This window comes from Pteronotus mesoamericanus, unplaced genomic scaffold, assembly GCF_021234165.1.
Source record: "Pteronotus mesoamericanus isolate MK-2021 breed Mesoamerican mustached bat unplaced genomic scaffold, CSHL_Meso_final contig_20, whole genome shotgun sequence".
NCBI classification, from domain to species: Eukaryota; Metazoa; Chordata; class Mammalia; order Chiroptera; family Mormoopidae; genus Pteronotus; species Pteronotus mesoamericanus.
The window spans coordinates 24,150,620-24,168,716 of NW_026555085.1; the positions used below are offsets into that span (position 1 = coordinate 24,150,620).

At 37.9% G+C, this 18,097-nt stretch overlaps 1 protein-coding gene across 18 annotated transcripts in view; it reads right to left on the minus strand.

The window, feature by feature from the left end:
- Positions 1 to 2,995: 2,995 nt before the first annotated feature.
- DST (dystonin) overlaps positions 2,996 to 18,097 on the minus strand; it is a 427,647-nt gene continuing 412,545 nt past the window's right edge. For 5 of the 18 annotated variants that reach the window (XM_054569508.1, XM_054569506.1, XM_054569512.1 and 2 more), the window contains 11 exons: positions 17,541 to 17,704; positions 16,561 to 16,723; positions 15,107 to 15,261; positions 14,865 to 14,939; positions 13,996 to 14,013; positions 11,246 to 11,363; positions 9,623 to 9,694; positions 8,494 to 8,693; positions 7,978 to 8,088; positions 5,108 to 5,231; positions 2,996 to 4,250 (listed from right to left, as the gene is read on the minus strand). In XM_054569508.1, the coding sequence (XP_054425483.1) occupies positions 3,988 to 4,250; positions 5,108 to 5,231; positions 7,978 to 8,088; positions 8,494 to 8,693; positions 9,623 to 9,694; positions 11,246 to 11,363; positions 13,996 to 14,013; positions 14,865 to 14,939; positions 15,107 to 15,261; positions 16,561 to 16,723; positions 17,541 to 17,704 (1,463 nt within the window). In that variant the 3' untranslated portion in view covers positions 2,996 to 3,987. The remainder of the gene's footprint in view (positions 4,251 to 5,107; positions 5,232 to 7,977; positions 8,089 to 8,493; positions 8,694 to 9,622; positions 9,695 to 11,245; positions 11,364 to 13,995; positions 14,014 to 14,864; positions 14,940 to 15,106; positions 15,262 to 16,560; positions 16,724 to 17,540; positions 17,705 to 18,097) is intronic. The other 13 variants (XM_054569517.1, XM_054569516.1, XM_054569518.1 and 10 more) reach the window with 6 other exon arrangements.

Genomic DNA, 18,097 nt, shown 5'->3' on the forward strand with positions numbered 1-18,097 from the left:
TCAGATTTGGTAAGAATCTGGCCAAAAACTCATCAGACTATTTAAAATATGAATGTACACCTATACTGATATTGTTAAAGATAAATCTCACTCCAAGAATATACTAAGCCTTGAGAAATTAGTTAATAATAAATGTGCAAATAATAAATTCAAAGAAATTAATATACATTCACTGGAAATGTTTGCTCAAAAAACTTTTATTGATAGAAATATGCCACCAAAGAAATCTGAGACCACTGGCATAGAGGGTAGATTCTAAGGCAGTGCCATCAGACACACACAACAGCTTGGGCACTTGCAAGCGCATTGTTGGGTGGAGTAAGACCACCCATTTCACAATAAAGCACATGCATTTCAAAACACTGTTAAAAGGAATAAACAACTGCCGCTCATTATAATGTCTCTTGCTACAAAAATTTATGGCAAGTTTTAAAATTATCAAAATAAGAAAAGCAAGACCCTTTCCCAAACTCTCTTCCTTTTCATTTTCACAGGTCAACCTCCCTACAGCCAAGAGGGCACTTCCTGGGCCATTCCACGCAGATTCGCTATTGAAGGAACCAGATCTGAGATTTGGCCAAGCCCATCTACTTCTGCACTGATATCAAAAAGGATACCCTATTACTTCAAAAGAAGGCGGCAATACATAAGAATTAGTAGTTTTGGTTTTTAAGACACAAAAGTCTATTCCACAATCCCGCTTTTCTGATGATTAAGAACTAAATTAAACAAGGAGACCATTAGTCTGAGGAGGCTCTAATGCTGTGGCTGCTTAGGTAAGCACACCCAAATCTAAGCCTGTATATGCCTCAAGGTTAGGAAATCAAAACGCTAAGGACAAACTTCAGAAGCAGCCAACTAGGCTTTAAGGGGTGGCCAAAGAATACATGCCGCTATAAAGGTCTCTTCGCAGTTCCGGTCCGTCGGGTAAAGGGAGCGCTCCTGACCACTTCCGGCTTGGCACTGCCAGATTCAAATCAATCTTTACTCAAACTCTTAAAAATTTTAATGTCTACCTTTGGACAGTCCTGAGGTCAGAAGGAAACCAAAGGGGTCTCCTGACTGCCCCCGGAGAAACGAGCAACTAGCAAACGTACCGGCCACGCCGCGGGAGCACCTGCTTCATGGCGCCTCCCCTTCGATCCCGCAGCCTTTGTGTGGAGCGCTTTCAGACTTAATGTGAGCGCTTCTTTTTTCCGGTCTGCGTCCGGAAACCAGCTGGAGTCGCACTGGTCCGGGGGTGAACAGGTCCGGCTTAGAAACCGGGCTGGGGCCAGTGCAAGGCCTCAGGTGAATGATACTTTGTTTCAAAGCTGGACAAGCAGGCCAACCTTACCAAAGATCATCTTGAATTTCTGTGCCCATAGTGGAGAACTTTTAACCTGGAACTATTAATTAAACGAGGAAGCTATTACACAGCGGTGGAACCATGTGTAATGGTGTAAGGCCGTGGTGGACTGCAGTCTGTGTAAGCAAACCCAAAGCTAAGCCTGTAAATGCCTCAAAATTACAAAATCAAACCGCTGAGGACAAACGAGCACAGCCAGCCAACTAGGCTTTAAAGCTGTAGCCCATCCGTAATTTCATTGCTTTGCTTCTGCATTTTTTTAATACAAGTCTTGTCTCCGAGCTCCTGTTAGTAGAGCGCTCCTATGCACTTCCGGTTTGGCGCTACCTCATTCTAATCAGTTTTGGTTTAATGCTTAAAAATTTTAATATGTCTCAGTTTATCTCTTAACAGAACCAATCCTTACATTAAAATGTTTAGAGCTCGGATTCATTTCAATGTCTTTTATTTTTAAGGCAGGCAGGAAGGAAAAGAAAAAACAAAAAGAAAAGGTAAAGAGAAAGAATGCATATAGGAGTAGAGGTGTGTCTGCTGCCTTCACTGAAACCACAGGACTTTCTGAAGTCAACCTGAGGCTCCAGGATCAGTTCAAGATGAAACAGTATGAGGCATCAGAGTTTGAAAAGCTCCCCTTGAGGGCAATTGCTGATAACTAAGATCAGTTCCTTAAGATTTTTCTGAAATATTTTAAACCACTTACTTTTCTCCAAGAGGTTATTTTATTACTAAAAAACAGCAAAATCCCTAGGTCTTTAACAGCGGTGGCATTCAAATGGGCTGAGATAAAATCATTCCTGTAAATTTGTCTTTGAAGTAGAAATGGGATCACATGCAAAGCACCAAAGGAATAACAACAATTTCAGCTGCCTTCTTGGGTGACAAGCTCATACTCAAATGCATGCATTATAGCATGTGATCTCTTAGCTTAGAATTACCCTTTCCATCAAGGCTCCCACCTGAGACCCATGCTTTCAGAAAGGAGGAATTACTATTACTTAAAAGTGGACCTAATTTCTGTCAGTGGGAATTCCAGTCTCTTCTGCCTTAGCCTCCATGTAAAAGGCCAAGCAGGGAACACATAATACTCTCCCCTCGAACATGAACACCACCACTGCCATTTGCTGGAATAAATTTACAGATTTATAGGGAACGTCACGACCTGTCATGCCCAGAGTAACAATCTGCCATACTTGTAATTACATTTGATACCATTTTTATATTTAGGGAAATTCTATCATTTGCTTTTTAAATGTACATAGGCCAGAAGACTATTACTATAATGAAATCAGCTACCCTGTCACATATCTCCTGGTTTCAGTTATGTTTTCTGGTGATTTATTTGTTTATTAACGGTTTCCCCCTTGAGTATAAGAGGGCAGGGACTCTGCAGCCTCAAGGTCACTGACTGGCTGGCACGCAGTTGGCCCTTATAAAATATATTTGTAGAATTAGTAGGTAATGTAATTTTGTTATATATTTATAGTATCAAATACCTGCATTTGCTGTCCCCTGAGTTTAGCCTGCTACACTGTTAGTAAAAATACATCATACATATAAGCTTTATTTTAAACAAACAAACAAAAAAACAAACAACATAAGTTCACTTTAAATAATCAGGTATTCCATATGTTCAAGTGAATATGTTTTATTAAATGCATACTAGTATCTTTCTATAGTGAGTATACATAATAAGTTAAAATGTATATATTTATTAAATATAGATATAATACCAGAACATGATTATTTCAGATGAGAAATCAAAATAAACCCATTTTTAAGTATTTTTTGGTCACTCCAAATTGATATTGCTCATAAAAAAATACACTAATTTTTCCCTGGGGGGAAAAAAATTAATTCCATAGCAATGTAGTTAAGGGACATGTTTTATTTCATAGCTTTCTGCAAGCAAAATTGCTTTGATACAAAATGAGTTTGATGATACAGGTGCTACTGTCCACTCAAGCAAAAGAAAACCTCACGTTTATATGAATGCACTTTATAATTATATTCTTACAGTATAATAGGTCTAATATCCAGGACACCTCTGGCCTCAAGTGAAGCAATGGCACAGAAACGGTGTAAGGTTCTTGAACATCAGAGCACGGGCAAGTGCTTACAGTAACCACCTGGAAGTTCTCTGTCAGATACAGCTTAAGTAACTGTGCAGGTGTGTTTATCTTTCTGCCCTCCAGCTTTCAGTTTATATGTAAATCATATTGAAATGTATCCCTCGTGTGTGTCTTTCTGCATTTCAGAGTGTCCACGAAAGCAAGAAAAAGTCATGAGGTATCCTTAACGTTAGCTACCGATGTAGAGCTGTGGCTTCAGAGGATGTGGACTTACCTGCAGGTAGGTACAGGAATTGATTTAGTGTGTACTCAAGACATACAGTGCAGAAATGTTAGTGCATGTTAAACTCTATCTTCCCCCTCACATATGGTGTGACTTTAACCCCAGAATGTCTGACAAAAAAATTATACAGATAAAATAAAAAGACAAATACACAAATAAGGCCATCTGCAGAATTTTAAACTCACCTCTTGCAATCAATATTTCACAATAATTTCTACATCATATTTTACATCTTTCAAACTTAAATAATAAATGCTCAAGGAAGGGCCTTGGTGGAACCAATTGCACTATCTCTTTGAGGATTTGTCCAATTTACTAGCAGGTGACTTCCTCTGAGGTGTGGGGATTTTGGAAGGCTTGGCCGTGGATGGCCGAGAACCTGCTCGGGGTGAAGGCCTGTGTGTCTGGGGGACAGTCTCCACATCTGAGCACACAGACTGGATTTCCGAAATGTCAAAGTCTGACGCGTCACTGCCACGGCGGCTGCTGGCCCTGCTCCCGGCCTTGCTTCCAGCTCGGCTTCCTGGTCGGCTGGGAGTCTTCTTGGAATCTGAGGAGAAAGGCCAGAGATGGGTCACCCTCACCACTGGGTCCATCTGCAACAGACTCCTGAAATCTAATGCCCTCTTGATCTCAGCACCTTCTCTTGACACCTTGCAGGCACTCAGAAAATGCTGTGGATTCATGGCCTCTCTCCATTCTACAAGGGTAGGGCAGTCTCTCTCTAAGTACATATAATATAGAAAAAGCTAGCTTTACAAACAAAAATTAGGTTTGAGCTTACCCTGCTTAAAACAGGATTCCATTTATTACAAACAGATATAAGAAAACAGCTATAATTTAAGGTTGTACTTTCCCAAGTTTAGTGTGTATGCCCAGATGTGTGCCGTGCAAAATGAAACTAACTCATAGGTGCAAGTTTAGCCGAAGGATAAGTCATTGAAAGCAGGCAGGAATTTAAAAGACTTGGAACTTTAAAGAAGCTTCATGCTTGCTGAGCCTAGCACTCCAGGGTTAGCGTCACTATTCTGTGAAGAAATATGAGAAGCACTGGTTTAAGGCCCAGTATGGCTGGGTTTTTCCAACCACCTGAAACAGAGCCCAGTACGTTTTCCAAGCAGACGGAAAAACCAAAACTTTGCAGCTAAAAATGGGGTAGGATACTACCATAGTTTTTCTTCTGTTCTCATCTTTCTCTGGTATTTTCCAAAAGGGATTTTCTAGTTACTTATTCCCATGACTCATTTATCCCCTACTTTTGTTGGAGGACTAGGGCTTTGTGTCATTTCAAAAGAATACAGTACAGCATAATCAATTCATAATTTCCTCCCAGTGAGGAGGTAAGAGGACTTTCGTCTTCAGAACATACTGCAAAAGCCATTAGAGAAAGAAATGCACCGCACTTACCAGCAAACTGTGTACGGACTCTGGCGGCTGCAGTTGTTATCAAGCCACTGTCTTCCCCCGAGTGGAAGCCTTTCCCTGATAAATATCCCGGAAGTCGAAGCTTGCTGCCTTGTATTGGTGTTCCCTGTATTCAATCAGGGAAAGGACATGTCAAGATATTGCTCGTGTTCTGTGATACAAGACTGACAACACTTTACAGACAGGTGCAAACCCTCCCCTAGACCTCTTCAACGAGGCCTGGGGTTCCACTTGCTTGTCTCCACTAATTTCTTGTTCCCTCCCTGAATTCAAAGGGAACTTTCCAAAGAACATGAATTCATGTTGAAGAGAAACACAAAAACAGAGATCCCCCAATGATGGCAAGGAAGAAAAGGCAAATTAAACTGTGAGTACTTTAGTGTCTTCCATTCTGTTAGTAAACATTAGAGAGTTAAGGGAAGGTTGGTGAAACGGTGCCGACTGCCTGGCACCAAGAGAAGGTGGGGCTCTGAGAAACTGTGCTGGGATGTTCTCCTGCAGCACAGCCTTCCAGAAACCAGGCAAAATGACATCAACAGAATAGAACAAGAGGTAAGTAAGTAAAGCGCAGAGAGCCATAATTTAAACAAATTAACTGCAAGAAAAGTGACGTTTTATGACCTGCTACCATGCCCCTTCATTTTTTGGCTCAATCACCTTCTGTGGTCCTTGCACACAAGATACCTAGGCAACATTTGGGGATAATTCTTTTAAAATTCTTACAGGAGTTCACAGAGACTGTCTAAAGCAATCACAACTGTGAAATTTTATTGTAAGTCTAAAACCACTGCATTTTTTTTTAAAGATCACTATAACATTTTGACAATTCTTCCAAAGTTTAAAAAAAAAAATTCCTAAGAGGTGTAGGGATCCTCATAAAGTCATGGTCAGGGAGTTATTTGGAAGAAATTAAAATATGTGTGCATTAAAAAAATTAATTGTTCCTTTATTAAGTGGTTTTAAATGTTTAATAAGGCTTTTGTAAGACCTTTTATTACAGCAGGGTTAAAAATTTGTAATATTAACATAATATTCATAACTCGTTTACATATGTATTCTATACATATATTTAAGTATAGAATTTATATATTCATATATATACAATACTTAAGTTTTCAAAGTATGTTCACACATATAACCACAATTAATGTCCCCAACTCATTTAATCACATTTTTTACAAAAGTGAAAAATGAGGCCCTCAGGAGGGAAGTGATTTGCCCAAGACCTGCCTACTCTGATCTAGTTAAATTCCTAACGAAGAATCTTAAGCTTCCCTGAGAGAACGAGGACCCACAATTACAAAATATCACTCAAGGGGGCAGAATTCATTGCCATGAAGGACCCAAATCATTTTGCTCAGAATATCTTGGTTGTTTTAATGTTGTAAACGTTATAAATTCTACCTTTAAAGACCCTTCTATAAAAGCACATTGTTGTTTTGTTTGGTTGTTTTTTCTCTGATGAAGCTACTTGAAATAAAACACAGTTTTCTACTAGTCAAAATAGCATACTTAGACTTTAATTGTGGGGACTCTCTACATTTTAAAAATTTGAACTACCATAGCAGTTCTAAGTATTTTTAAAAATCATATTGCTTGAGGTTCCTCCAACTGTTTAGTTTTTGCTGTAATGGGCACATCATGAGTGACAGACATCTCTAGATATAACACACAACACTAACATTTCTCACTTGAAGGAAGGAGCGGAAATGAGGGGCTGGGGGAATGAGGATCAGTTGAAGAATGAGTTGTTTCTGTGCCATTTCTACCCCTGTCATTAATGGTATTTCCATCTGAGTCATAAGGGTAATAAAATTTTCTCTGCCTATTTGTTATTACTGATGCGAGGATTAAATACTAGATAAGAAAGTGTTATGAAAAGCATAAGAGGGTTTTCTACAGGCATTTGCCACTTCTATACCTGGACTCTGGCCTCAAACATGAAATACCTCTTTCAATTCAAGAAGAGTTATTCAGGAATTTTTCTCCCCCTAATTATTGTCATTCTTGCTAATCAAATACGTGCTTATTTGGTGCCTATGTTTGTCATTTTACATAGAAGTTCCTTTAAAAGATATATGGTTGAATTTCAATGGAATATAAATGACCTATGAGTTTAATCTTGGTAAATTTTGTATCATCTAAATATCATATCTGTATATAACATGCCATATTAAACACTAGAGCTTGCTCGAATGATAATAACCATTAAAGTCTAATAAAGATACATACCTTTTGAAAATGGCACATAATTTTTTGCATACCTAAGCCCCCAATCCCCTCTGATAATTAAAGTCTTGTGTCTTATGCAACCACTATCCTTGAGCAGAAATAAATGTAATAGACATTCAAAAAGACCTTTGCTATAGTGAACACTCTATAAACATTCTTTTAACTTAAGTGATTTATCTTGCAAATGATACTGCCTCTCATTCTCACCTAAAGGGGATTGGTTGTACTTCTTATGTTTAGAAGCAATAGCATACCATCAGCTCTAAAAGGAACTCTGCTTTAGTCTGGATACAATCTGCTGTATTTTACTCTCTCACGTCAGAAAAGTAAAGTTAAGTATGAATAAGACAACAAAAAAAAAAAGCAAAGGAGATACAGCACTTGCAGGTGTGACTATGTGAGGCTGACATTGTTAAAGGAGCAAAAACTGTCTTTTCTGTTAACCTGTTACTCTCACGCCTTCCAAGAATTTCTGGGTTGATACTTATTTTACAGAAGTCTATTAAAAAGGCATAGCATTATCTAAAGTACATATATTAAGGGAGAGGTAAAGCAATGTTAGTGGGTGATATTTTCAATCAAAGAAGGCTGTTAGACTAGAATCTGGGGCCTTACGATACCTCTGCAGATGGCACGGAAAAGTCTGAGCACTCTGCTGGTTTACAAGGAGTTGACATTTTGCTGTTTGTCAACCATGGTTTACCGTAATTGCGTGTTAAAGGATGGAGAATCTGTATGGAACAATGGCAAATCAAATGTAAAGGACAGCAGATAAAAAAGGAAGCACAGAAAAAGATATTCGTAGCTAAGACTCACATTTCAAAGTAAGAATAATAATAATTAAAAATACATGGAAAGATTTGATGGCAAATCATACACACCAAAAAAAAAACGAATGAAGCTTTACAAAGAAAAAACAATCTGAAAGGTAACCAAAGCAGCACCTAAATAGACAGTCGCTCTGGAGGCCATAAGGCAAAAACATATATTAAAAAAAAAAATCCTTCATTTGCCATATCGTGAGAAAAAACACAAATGGGGAAAGCCCACAAATTCTAGGGTCCTAAAACATTGAAAAGTACACTTAAGACATTGATTGCATGGGAGGAGGAAAACATTTCCTTCCCGAGTCCTACCTTGGGTGTGCTGTTGGCAGGGACCTGCGGGGAGGCCGCCTGGCCAGCCTGACTGGACACAGACGTTGACCGGTTGGGCGAAGCTCCTCGTGACGAAGGCCGCGATCTTCGGCCCCGGGGTCGGAAAGCAGCCATACCCTGACTGGCACCCTCTGCCAAAATGAACTTCTCCCGAAGTTCCATGTTCGTCCTTCCTTTAGCTGGATTGCATAACATACAACAATGCACACAGACAGGAGAGAAAGAAAAAAGAGAGGCGCTCAATCCTTGATGGAATGAACAACCACCTGGCACCACAGATTACGCTGAGGATTTGAAGAACATCTTTTTGCCATGCCAACTCCAACTCAGCATAACAAAAAGGTAAATGCATTCCTTTACAATGCATTCCTTTTGGATACAAGTAAGTTTGGGAAAGAAAAAAAAAAGTGTTTATTCTAACACTAGACACCAGCCAGAATAACCAGTATTAAAGAAAGAGTCAGCATGAAAATGAAAAGCTCATGCCAAAATATTTTAATCCACCAGGTACTGATGCCCACGTGGGTTCGTTACCCTTTCTGCACACTGAGAAGACAAGCCAGGGAAGCAGGGACTGTGTCTTTTGCATGTACTGCTAAGGTCAGGAGAATGCCAGTATTTTAATAACATTGGGATTAATTAAACAATAGAATTACACAGAATGACAGATGGCTTGTTAATCATGATGACAACATATAAACTGTCAAGTTTTTTATTTAAGGGAGGCAGCTAGTATTTTTACTTTATGCCTTGAAAAGCGCTGTTTTACCAACATGCAATAACAAACACCAGACCCGAGATCCGTGAGGTAATCAGTGATGCAACACTCATACAAACACATGTGCACACGGAGAACACTCCACAAGAACCCAATGAGCAACGTGTTAGCATGTGTTTGATCACTTACATAACACCTACGTTTGCAACACACCACAAAGTGTGTGAAATTTTCAGAATTTAAACTTGGAAGCGCCAGCTCAGTTGGATGTGACTTAAGCCATACGCAATGGATGAAGCGTGTTATTTTCAAACAAATAATTAAAGCAAGAATGTAAAAGTAGGAAAGAGAAAAGATAAGAGAGGAGAGGCAAAGAGAGGGGTTGCCAACCTATAGTAGGCTGAGTAGTAGTAATTGAAGAGTTTGATTCCGAACGTAACATTTTACTCCCATGATGATGAACTAGAAAAAATGACACAGGATACCAATCACATTAAAGAATACTGTTAGCAGGAGAAGAAACAAAGTACAGTAGTTGAATATGCAAAGGGTGCTCAGATCCGGCCTTTAGCACACAATTTAGAAGAAAAGTTGCATCAGGAAAAGCATTCAAAAAGGTTTGACTCAATAAGAAAAATGTACTTGGAGGACGTTGCCACAGTCACGATAACTTTGCTAAGCAAACTAACAGAACACTACGTGTTCTAATTTCTTTGTTTCATAAACAGAGCTACACTACCTTCAGATGCATTATTTTCAAAACATAAAATCAAAAGTGAGCTTTTGTTATTTCACTGTCTTTTGGGGTTTTATCTTTGACCTGCAGAGAGCAGAGCTCCTGAGTACGGTTGTGTAACAATCCCCCGTGGCCTTCGCAAAGAGGCTGCCGACTGCACAGGAACTCACTCCAGTATACCTGTGAATTCAAATGCCAGCACTGACCCTGGCTGGTGTGGCTCAGTGGACTGAGTGCAGGGTTGTTAAACAAAAGGTCACCAGTTTGATTCCCAGTAAGGGCACAAGCCTGGGCTGCGGAACAGGTCCCCAGTTGGGGGCATGTGATTCGCTCATATGTGGATGTTTCTCTGCCTCTCTTTCTCACTCCCTTCCCCTCTTTCTAAAAATAAATAAATAAAATCTTAAACAAACAAACAAACAAACAAAAAAACAGATGCCAGCACCGAAACAAAAGAAGCCCACAGGGGAACCTCGACCTCCCACTTGGAAGCCTAATAGCGCTGGCACAGACATTTGTTGTTGTTCATTTGTTTAAAAGGATTAAAATAAGTTCACAGGTTTAAGAAAAGCACCAAAGTGTTATTGTTTCTTTAAGGGAAAAATGGGCCTATTCAGTAAATGAGAGCTAAGACTATGTGCAAAGTAATTCAATTAAAAATTCAAAAACTGATAACAGCATTTGAAAAAATAAGGAAAATTAAAAGCCAACCAAGGGCTCTTAGGCTGTAGACATGGTTAGAACTATTATAGTATAATGTTTATGTTTTTAATGCTCCAATCTGTCACTTCAAAGTAAGAGTCAAGTTGGCAGTGCTTATTTTTTTAACCTTTAAGTATTGCTTTCCTCACTTCACCCAATTTCATAAAAACTTTCACTTTTAAACTTTTACCATGCAGTATCTCCAGTCTTCATTACCTCAACTTTCTTTCCTCCTACTTTGCTATTTAATGGCAGATGAAATCCTTTCCCTGATTGGTGTAGTTGCTCATTTTGAAAATTGCAGATGGGATCATCTCATAAAGAAAATCTAGTCTAGCATTTCTTGCCTGCCAAACTCATGTTTATTCAGAGAAGTAAAAAACGCAGTGAGTAGAGCAGGCTTTACATGGCCGCCACAAGCTCTCTGGGACCTCTAGGCCGGCAGGCCAATGTGAAACACTCCCTATCACAGTAAATGACCAAAACTGTATCCGAGTATGTTATTGATGCTGGAAATGAATACAAAATTGACATATTTTTATGGTACTATTATCTCAACATAAGTATCTCCTTACCCCTGCACGGGTCATTTTTCACTAAGAACTCATCAAGTGCCATCCATCCACCTCCAACACGGACCATCACGGTACTTCGTAGGATTCGAACAAGTCGCAGTTGCTGGGAGTCTCCAAACTGTGAAGATGAAGAAAGAAGAACCTCTAATTGTCAATAGTCATTCTAAACTAAAGGGTGGTGGGTAATCGGCAGTAGCTTAAGCAACCAACTTGAATGTTTTGCTTAGTTCACAGCGATTAGTAAAATCTCAGGAAAAGGGGTTTGTAATGGTCTGCGTTAGACTGCTGCATGCTGATTTAGCCCACAGGAAATAGTTTGAAGAAAGATAACAAAGGTTATCAAGTATAACATGAAGGACTTTTTCTACAAAATAATGTTTCTTTCTTATGACAGATATGACATTAGTAAGGCAGGGATTAAAAGTGTTTCTAGAAATTAAACACAGCCATGAAAATAAGCGCTGGCCCACTTGCCCAGGGTTTACACAAAATAAAATGATTCTAAAGAAGATTTAAGAAACTGATTTTTCTTCATTAAAACTTCCTCTTACACTAAAACTTTGTCACTGAAATCAGTGGGAGGAATCTTCATAAACTCTTAGGGAGATAAAGTAGTAAATGAACATGACCAATAAAAATTTCACAGTCAAATAAAATTTCTTCACCACTAATAACCTGGTAAACCAATTTGTTAAAGAAGACCGGATTAATGTGCCAATTTATTATATTGCTATAATATTAGAATAGTCACTGGCACATTAATGATACAGCTTTCAAATCAAAATGGCTTTCTCTTAAAGCTCTTTGTACCATAACTGCTGACAGTAATAAGCACTCATCTTTTCCTTGCCTTTTCAATGGATCTCCAATCACTTGGATATGCTATACATCCTGCAAGTCCGGAATAAATGTCTAGACTACATGGAGTTTCTCGTCATAAGGTTTATTTGTTTTGAAAGCCCATGAGAAATAATTTTATACTTTTAAATCATTTCTAATAGGCTCATGTCCAACTCATAAAAAGTACCATATTGAATTTCACGGCTGCCAACCCAGCAGATACCATAGCAAACTGAACAGTCAATTAAACATAAATAGCTTATTTTATTAGGGGAGGTGAAATACTATTGTGACTTTGACTATTGGTCTGGGCTCATGATAGATAAACAGAAAATTTTAAGTAGAAACAACCTGCTACTTTTCAATAAGCTTTATCACTGAGTTTCAGGAAGCGAACCCTAGAACAAAGCCAACATTCAAGACCCTGAAACTCAGAAGAACCTGTAAAGCATGGAAAAGGCACCAGCAGCAACTCATGCGTTTTACATCAAACCTTTTACACTGCTATTTCTAAGTCCATTTTTTAACCCTGACATTTAAACTTCCCTAAAATTGAACCTGTTTCGGAAATATAATCAAAGTGTAAAAATCAAAATATATCTTGTTAGAAAAAATTTGGTGCTGCTAATAAGCAAAGGGAAAGGAGGGGATTTAAAGAAAATTACCCTTAAGTAACCAGATAATTAGACCAGACACATTTGGTCCAAGACAACATTCAAAACAAAAGTTGTACTTTATAGAGATGAAATTGTAATTCTAATAAATATAAATCATTTTCAATTTTATTTTGAGAAGACATTATCCAGACAACCGACATTGTCTTCAGAATTTCCCTAATTTTCCCAAGTGCCAAATTATGAGACAAGAAAAAACAGACTAATGCTGTTCTTTGTGCTTTTAATGAAGAAAACCTTTTGAGGTACTTCATCCTTTCTAAAAATAAAAGATGCTATTTTTTTGCTGTCCCAAATAATATATTATAACAAATAGAAGTTTTAAAAAAACAACTCTTCAAAGTAACTGAACATTTCTATTTGACACAATTATGTGATGGAATAAATGGGGGCCATAGGTAATTTGAAGTTTAAGATGTAATATGGGCTCAGAAACTGAGAGGCAGAGTTATATGATATGGCCAGGTACTATAAATGGCATGGTTCTTTCTAAAAGCACGCAGTAAAAAAATTCTCTCCTCGTTTAAATCAAAATACATTTGCTCTTGATCTTTAGTTCTAAAATTCTGATCACGTGTAGTGCCACTGAACCGTTCATATTGACTTAAATGTGAGGTCAAAATGGCATAAAATGTGACTGTAAGATTTTGTAAGTTACAAGAAATACATTTTCTCAAAAGGAATTACAACATTCAGAACTTCCAGGGTTAAAATTTCTACCCACAGGATGCAAAGCCCTACATTAATGATTTAGAACAAATGGACAATAGTTCTTTGGGAAGAACGCGTTACTCGTGGCTGAGCGCCACGGGGACCTCCCGGTATTCTTTGTGTCCCTGCCTGATGTGATCCTCCCCTGGCTACCGCCTACCACACGTCCTCGGTGGTAAACGCCAGAGAAGCACGTAGAGGTATGTGTTCCAGGGAGTACTGGCATAAAATACATGCTAATAGTATTTACCAAAAATGGGAACTGAAAATTGCATCCGTAATGCTATAACCAGCCAAGCTACAATTCATTATCTGGTTTGCTTAAAAGTAATCTCCTCATTTGAGACACAAGGCAAAAAGGAATCCTGGATCGAGGACCCTTAGAGCGTCTACAGAAACACCACGCCAACCAACATGTAGTAGCTGGGGGGGCAGCATGGGGAAGATTGGCCATGGCAAGCTTTAATGACTATGAAGTTAAAAAAAATCATTGGGAACTTGAGAATACATTCCACTGAATTATACCTGATTTCCCAGGAAGAACTGATAAAAAAATGAAAAATGGAAGAAAGATATAATTAGTTCAATAGGAAACTTTCTATATGGCTCTAGAACACACACACACTCTCACACGCAGGGCTTCTAGATACCGTATCTAGTTTAGAGATGTGCAGGTATCCAACTACAAACCCGATAATCAGAACATTTTCTACACAATTTGTTTGAAAATTCTTGTGTGTCAAGTTTAAGTTAAAAATTCAAATATTTAGATGATTATTCTAAAATATGGAAATATACAAATAAAAATGAATACTGTTCCATTTGTAAGAGATACATTGTATTAGGGACACTCAGTACATTTCCTATCTAGTTACTACATATAAGAGATGCTCCAAAGCGGAGAAAGAGTGATCAAGTCACACGAACTTTCAAGTAATTGTTTTGAGGAAGATGAACCATGTTATCAAGATTTTGAATAAAAGGAAAATTACTGCACAAATGGAAAACATTGCCTCTTTTTCATTTTATAAAAATTAGTCAACATTTTTAACTCTGTGATTCTGGCTTGGAATAGCTTTGTTATTATAAATATGAAAACTTACCTCTAATCATTAAAATATAAAAAGTAATAGGAAGCAATGTAAATATAAGAAATGCGTTTTCCTGTGAATATTTTTCTCTTTAAAGTTAACATACATGTTGTACATGTCAAAGATATGTCCTTATATACAAAATGCAGGTTTTGTTTATATGAAAGTTAGAAATTCATATACTATAAAATTTTGATATGACGTAAAAATAAATAACTAGCACTCCCAGGAAAAAAAAAATGCAGACCAAATTATAAATCAATTTCAATTTAAAAGAACTACAAACTTATTTTGAAAACTTACCCTGTATTTGTTGTCTCCAATCTGTTCAACTTGAAATCGTTTTGCACATTTACACTTAGCTACCTGCCTTGTCACCTGCCGAAAACAATGATGAAATATCCACTTTAATGTTAGTATTGCATAGTAGATCCTTAAAACCTTGACACCTACTAAACATGAAAATAAAAGGTCTGCATGAATTGTGCAAGATGTCCAGGACAGAACACAGTGCAGTATTGTTGTTGTGGGTAGTGATAAGGTACCTCATCTTCGATTTTGTCAGCATCAGTGATAGGTTTATATGCATCTTTGTTTGGGTGGAGGGCGGCTACAAATTCATAGTAGTCAATGTATCCATCGCCGTCTCTGTCAAAGATGTCTGCCACTGCGCTCATCTCCAGGCGACTGGTTGGGAACTCTGAAATTTTCAAAACAACAGAAAGCAGTGTGACTGAGATATAATTGGCAAAGTTATAAGATATTTAAATGGTACGCTGCAATGATTTCACATGTGCATATGTTGGGAAAACATTCCTCCCATCTAGTTAATTAACACAGCTATCACCTCACATATCTGTCTTTTGTGTATGTGAGAGAGGACGTTTGAGGTCCACTCTCTTAGCAAGTTTCAGTTTTATAATACAGTGTTATCAATTATAGTCACCATGTTAGTCGTCAGACCTCATTCATCTTACAACTGAAAGTCTGTATCCTTTTACCAACTTCTCCTGTTTCCCCCAGGCCCTGGCAACCACTCCTCTTCTCTGTTTCGGTGAGTTTGACTTTTTATTTAGATTCCACATATCAGTAATAATTAAGATACTATCAGTATAAGCCATATAGTAGTCCCAATTAAAACTTATAAGACCTGCTACTTGCTATAAAATTTTATTAAAAGATTTAAGTCTTTAAAAAATAGTAAGTAGCGTAACTTAATTCTGCCTTAAAGACATTCATTGTTGTATATTTTCATTTTAATGTGGCTGATTAAATTATCAGGGTCATCAAAAGTATTAAAATCCTTTTTAAAAAACTGATATATATATATATATATAACACTATATATATGTTTTTATATTTATATATATATATGACCTAAATTTATCTTTAATTACTACTAGGGTAAATCATTTGAAATTGCTATTTTTCTAGGTTGAAAACTCTTTAACATTAGCAAATTTCAAATGGTTCAACTACTACTCTACCTAAGGAATAATTTATATGAAATTTGTTTTAAGAATGACTTCCAGTAACATGAGCCAGCGATATCACATACACATGACCGAACCATCAAACAAGAGGACGGCACGTACCTCCAGAAGTTCCTATTATGGAGTTCTAATTTCCTACTGATGACAAGGTTAGATCAGAATGTCAATCAAAATGAAAAAGAAAAGAGACTGACTTGCTGACTTCCCATTACGCCAGGCAACACAAACAATCCAAGAATCAAATATCATTAAGTTTATTATACTAATGAGCACACAACTTCAGTGGTGTGAGGCATCTATCTGCGGTGACGCAATTATTTCAGTGTGCCTGACTCCAGAGCCATAAATGTTACCAAGGACACTTTTTTTTGAGAGTAGTGTCTTCATAGCCAAGTTTAAAGCTGAAGCTTTATTGGCAACACAAGCTTACTGACCCCACAATTATTAAACTGTGCTTATTTTCTTTAAAAATCATATCGGTTTCAGTCACTTCTCTTGGGACTTACTTGAGGAAAGAATGCCATCAATAAATTCTTGTCGGGTTATTTTCCCATCCTGATCCTTATCAATTCTCCTGAAAAAGTCCATCACCCGAGATTTCTTGTGATTCATCCATCGCATGTATTTTTTGCGCCAGATATCGAAATCGAAGTTAGCAAATTCCCTCAGCTGAAAAGGGCAAAAGATATTTTGGTTGCGTTAATGTTGTGCTCAAGTTATATGAACAGCTATTTTCAATGAGCCCCTAGATAATATAGACATCTTTCTTACTTCAAAGAAAGGTATAACCGTGCAAAGGGGAAATTAGAAAAATTTTTCTCTAAAGTTTATTTCATTACTGTCACTGTGGTCACTCTGGCTTTTCTTTACAAATACAGGAAAAAAAAATAAAACTCCCCCAGAAAAGTCAAACTGAAAACTTTTGACAGTGCCAAAACCACAAAGGTGGCGGTGTGCCCTGGTACAGTGCCCCGCGCGGGCTCTGCGCCCCCGCCCTCCAGCCCCGCAGCTGCTCCCTCTCTGCTGTTGGCCACACTACCCGGCTCTGCCTCCCCGCTCCCCCTCCCGTCCCCCCCCCATCTTCCCTCAGTCTCCCAGTTTCACAGTCTGAAACTCTAAATCTCAGATCAAAGAATGTGTAGAATGAAAATATCTGCATTATAAATGGTTTTATCTGCCAGTTAATACCACCAAGGAAACGTATGGCAAGCTAGATCTTTTCTTGACTTAGCTTCTGATTATGTGGAAATGTATTGGTTTTTCACTTTAATGCTTCCCTCAATCCCAGGTCTATATATCAGGGTTTTTCCCCCCCACAAAAATGTCCATACTTGTACTATTAATTTTAGAAGTAATACATGCACTCAAATGCAAGAGTTTACTTAAGTATTATCAGAAACGTTGAAAAATCAAGATTTTGGCAATGTGTTATACTGAATAGAGCAAATGACAATATGGTGCTGAATATATATGTGAGTTTTCTAACCTCTTCTAGTCTGTCCAAGGCGTCATTAAGCTTCCTCCTCCTTTCCAATGCGAGGAGCCAGACTTGCTGCCACTTGCTCATCAACAAGTTGACCCTGGGATTCTTGGTTTCGATTTGTGTCTGTGACCCAGACGGATATAAGCTTGATGCTGGGAAGCGTTTTCCTGTTAAAATATAACTTTGGTTAGGTTGGCAGTTTTCTAGTCTCTGAAATCAACTTAATTACTGGGTATTAAAAATAGAAATACCCTATTTAGATGATGCCTAATGTCAAGGTGCAACTCTGTTTTATGTATTAAGGATCACATACTCTTCATATAAATTAGAGAAAAATATCTTGACAGGTGCATTTAAATACTGGAAAGCTCTCTCGATGAATGTACGCTTAAAACATTTTCTAGCTTGAAATTCATGCCATTTCAATGAGAATGAAGTATATTGTGACCCCCCCTTTGTTAAGGCATGATAAAAGAAATCTCCCAGGGTAGTAAGAGTAGCTTAAAATCAGTTACATAACCCTTCTCAGAGAATAAGGCTGAAAGGAGGGCAGGTCAGGG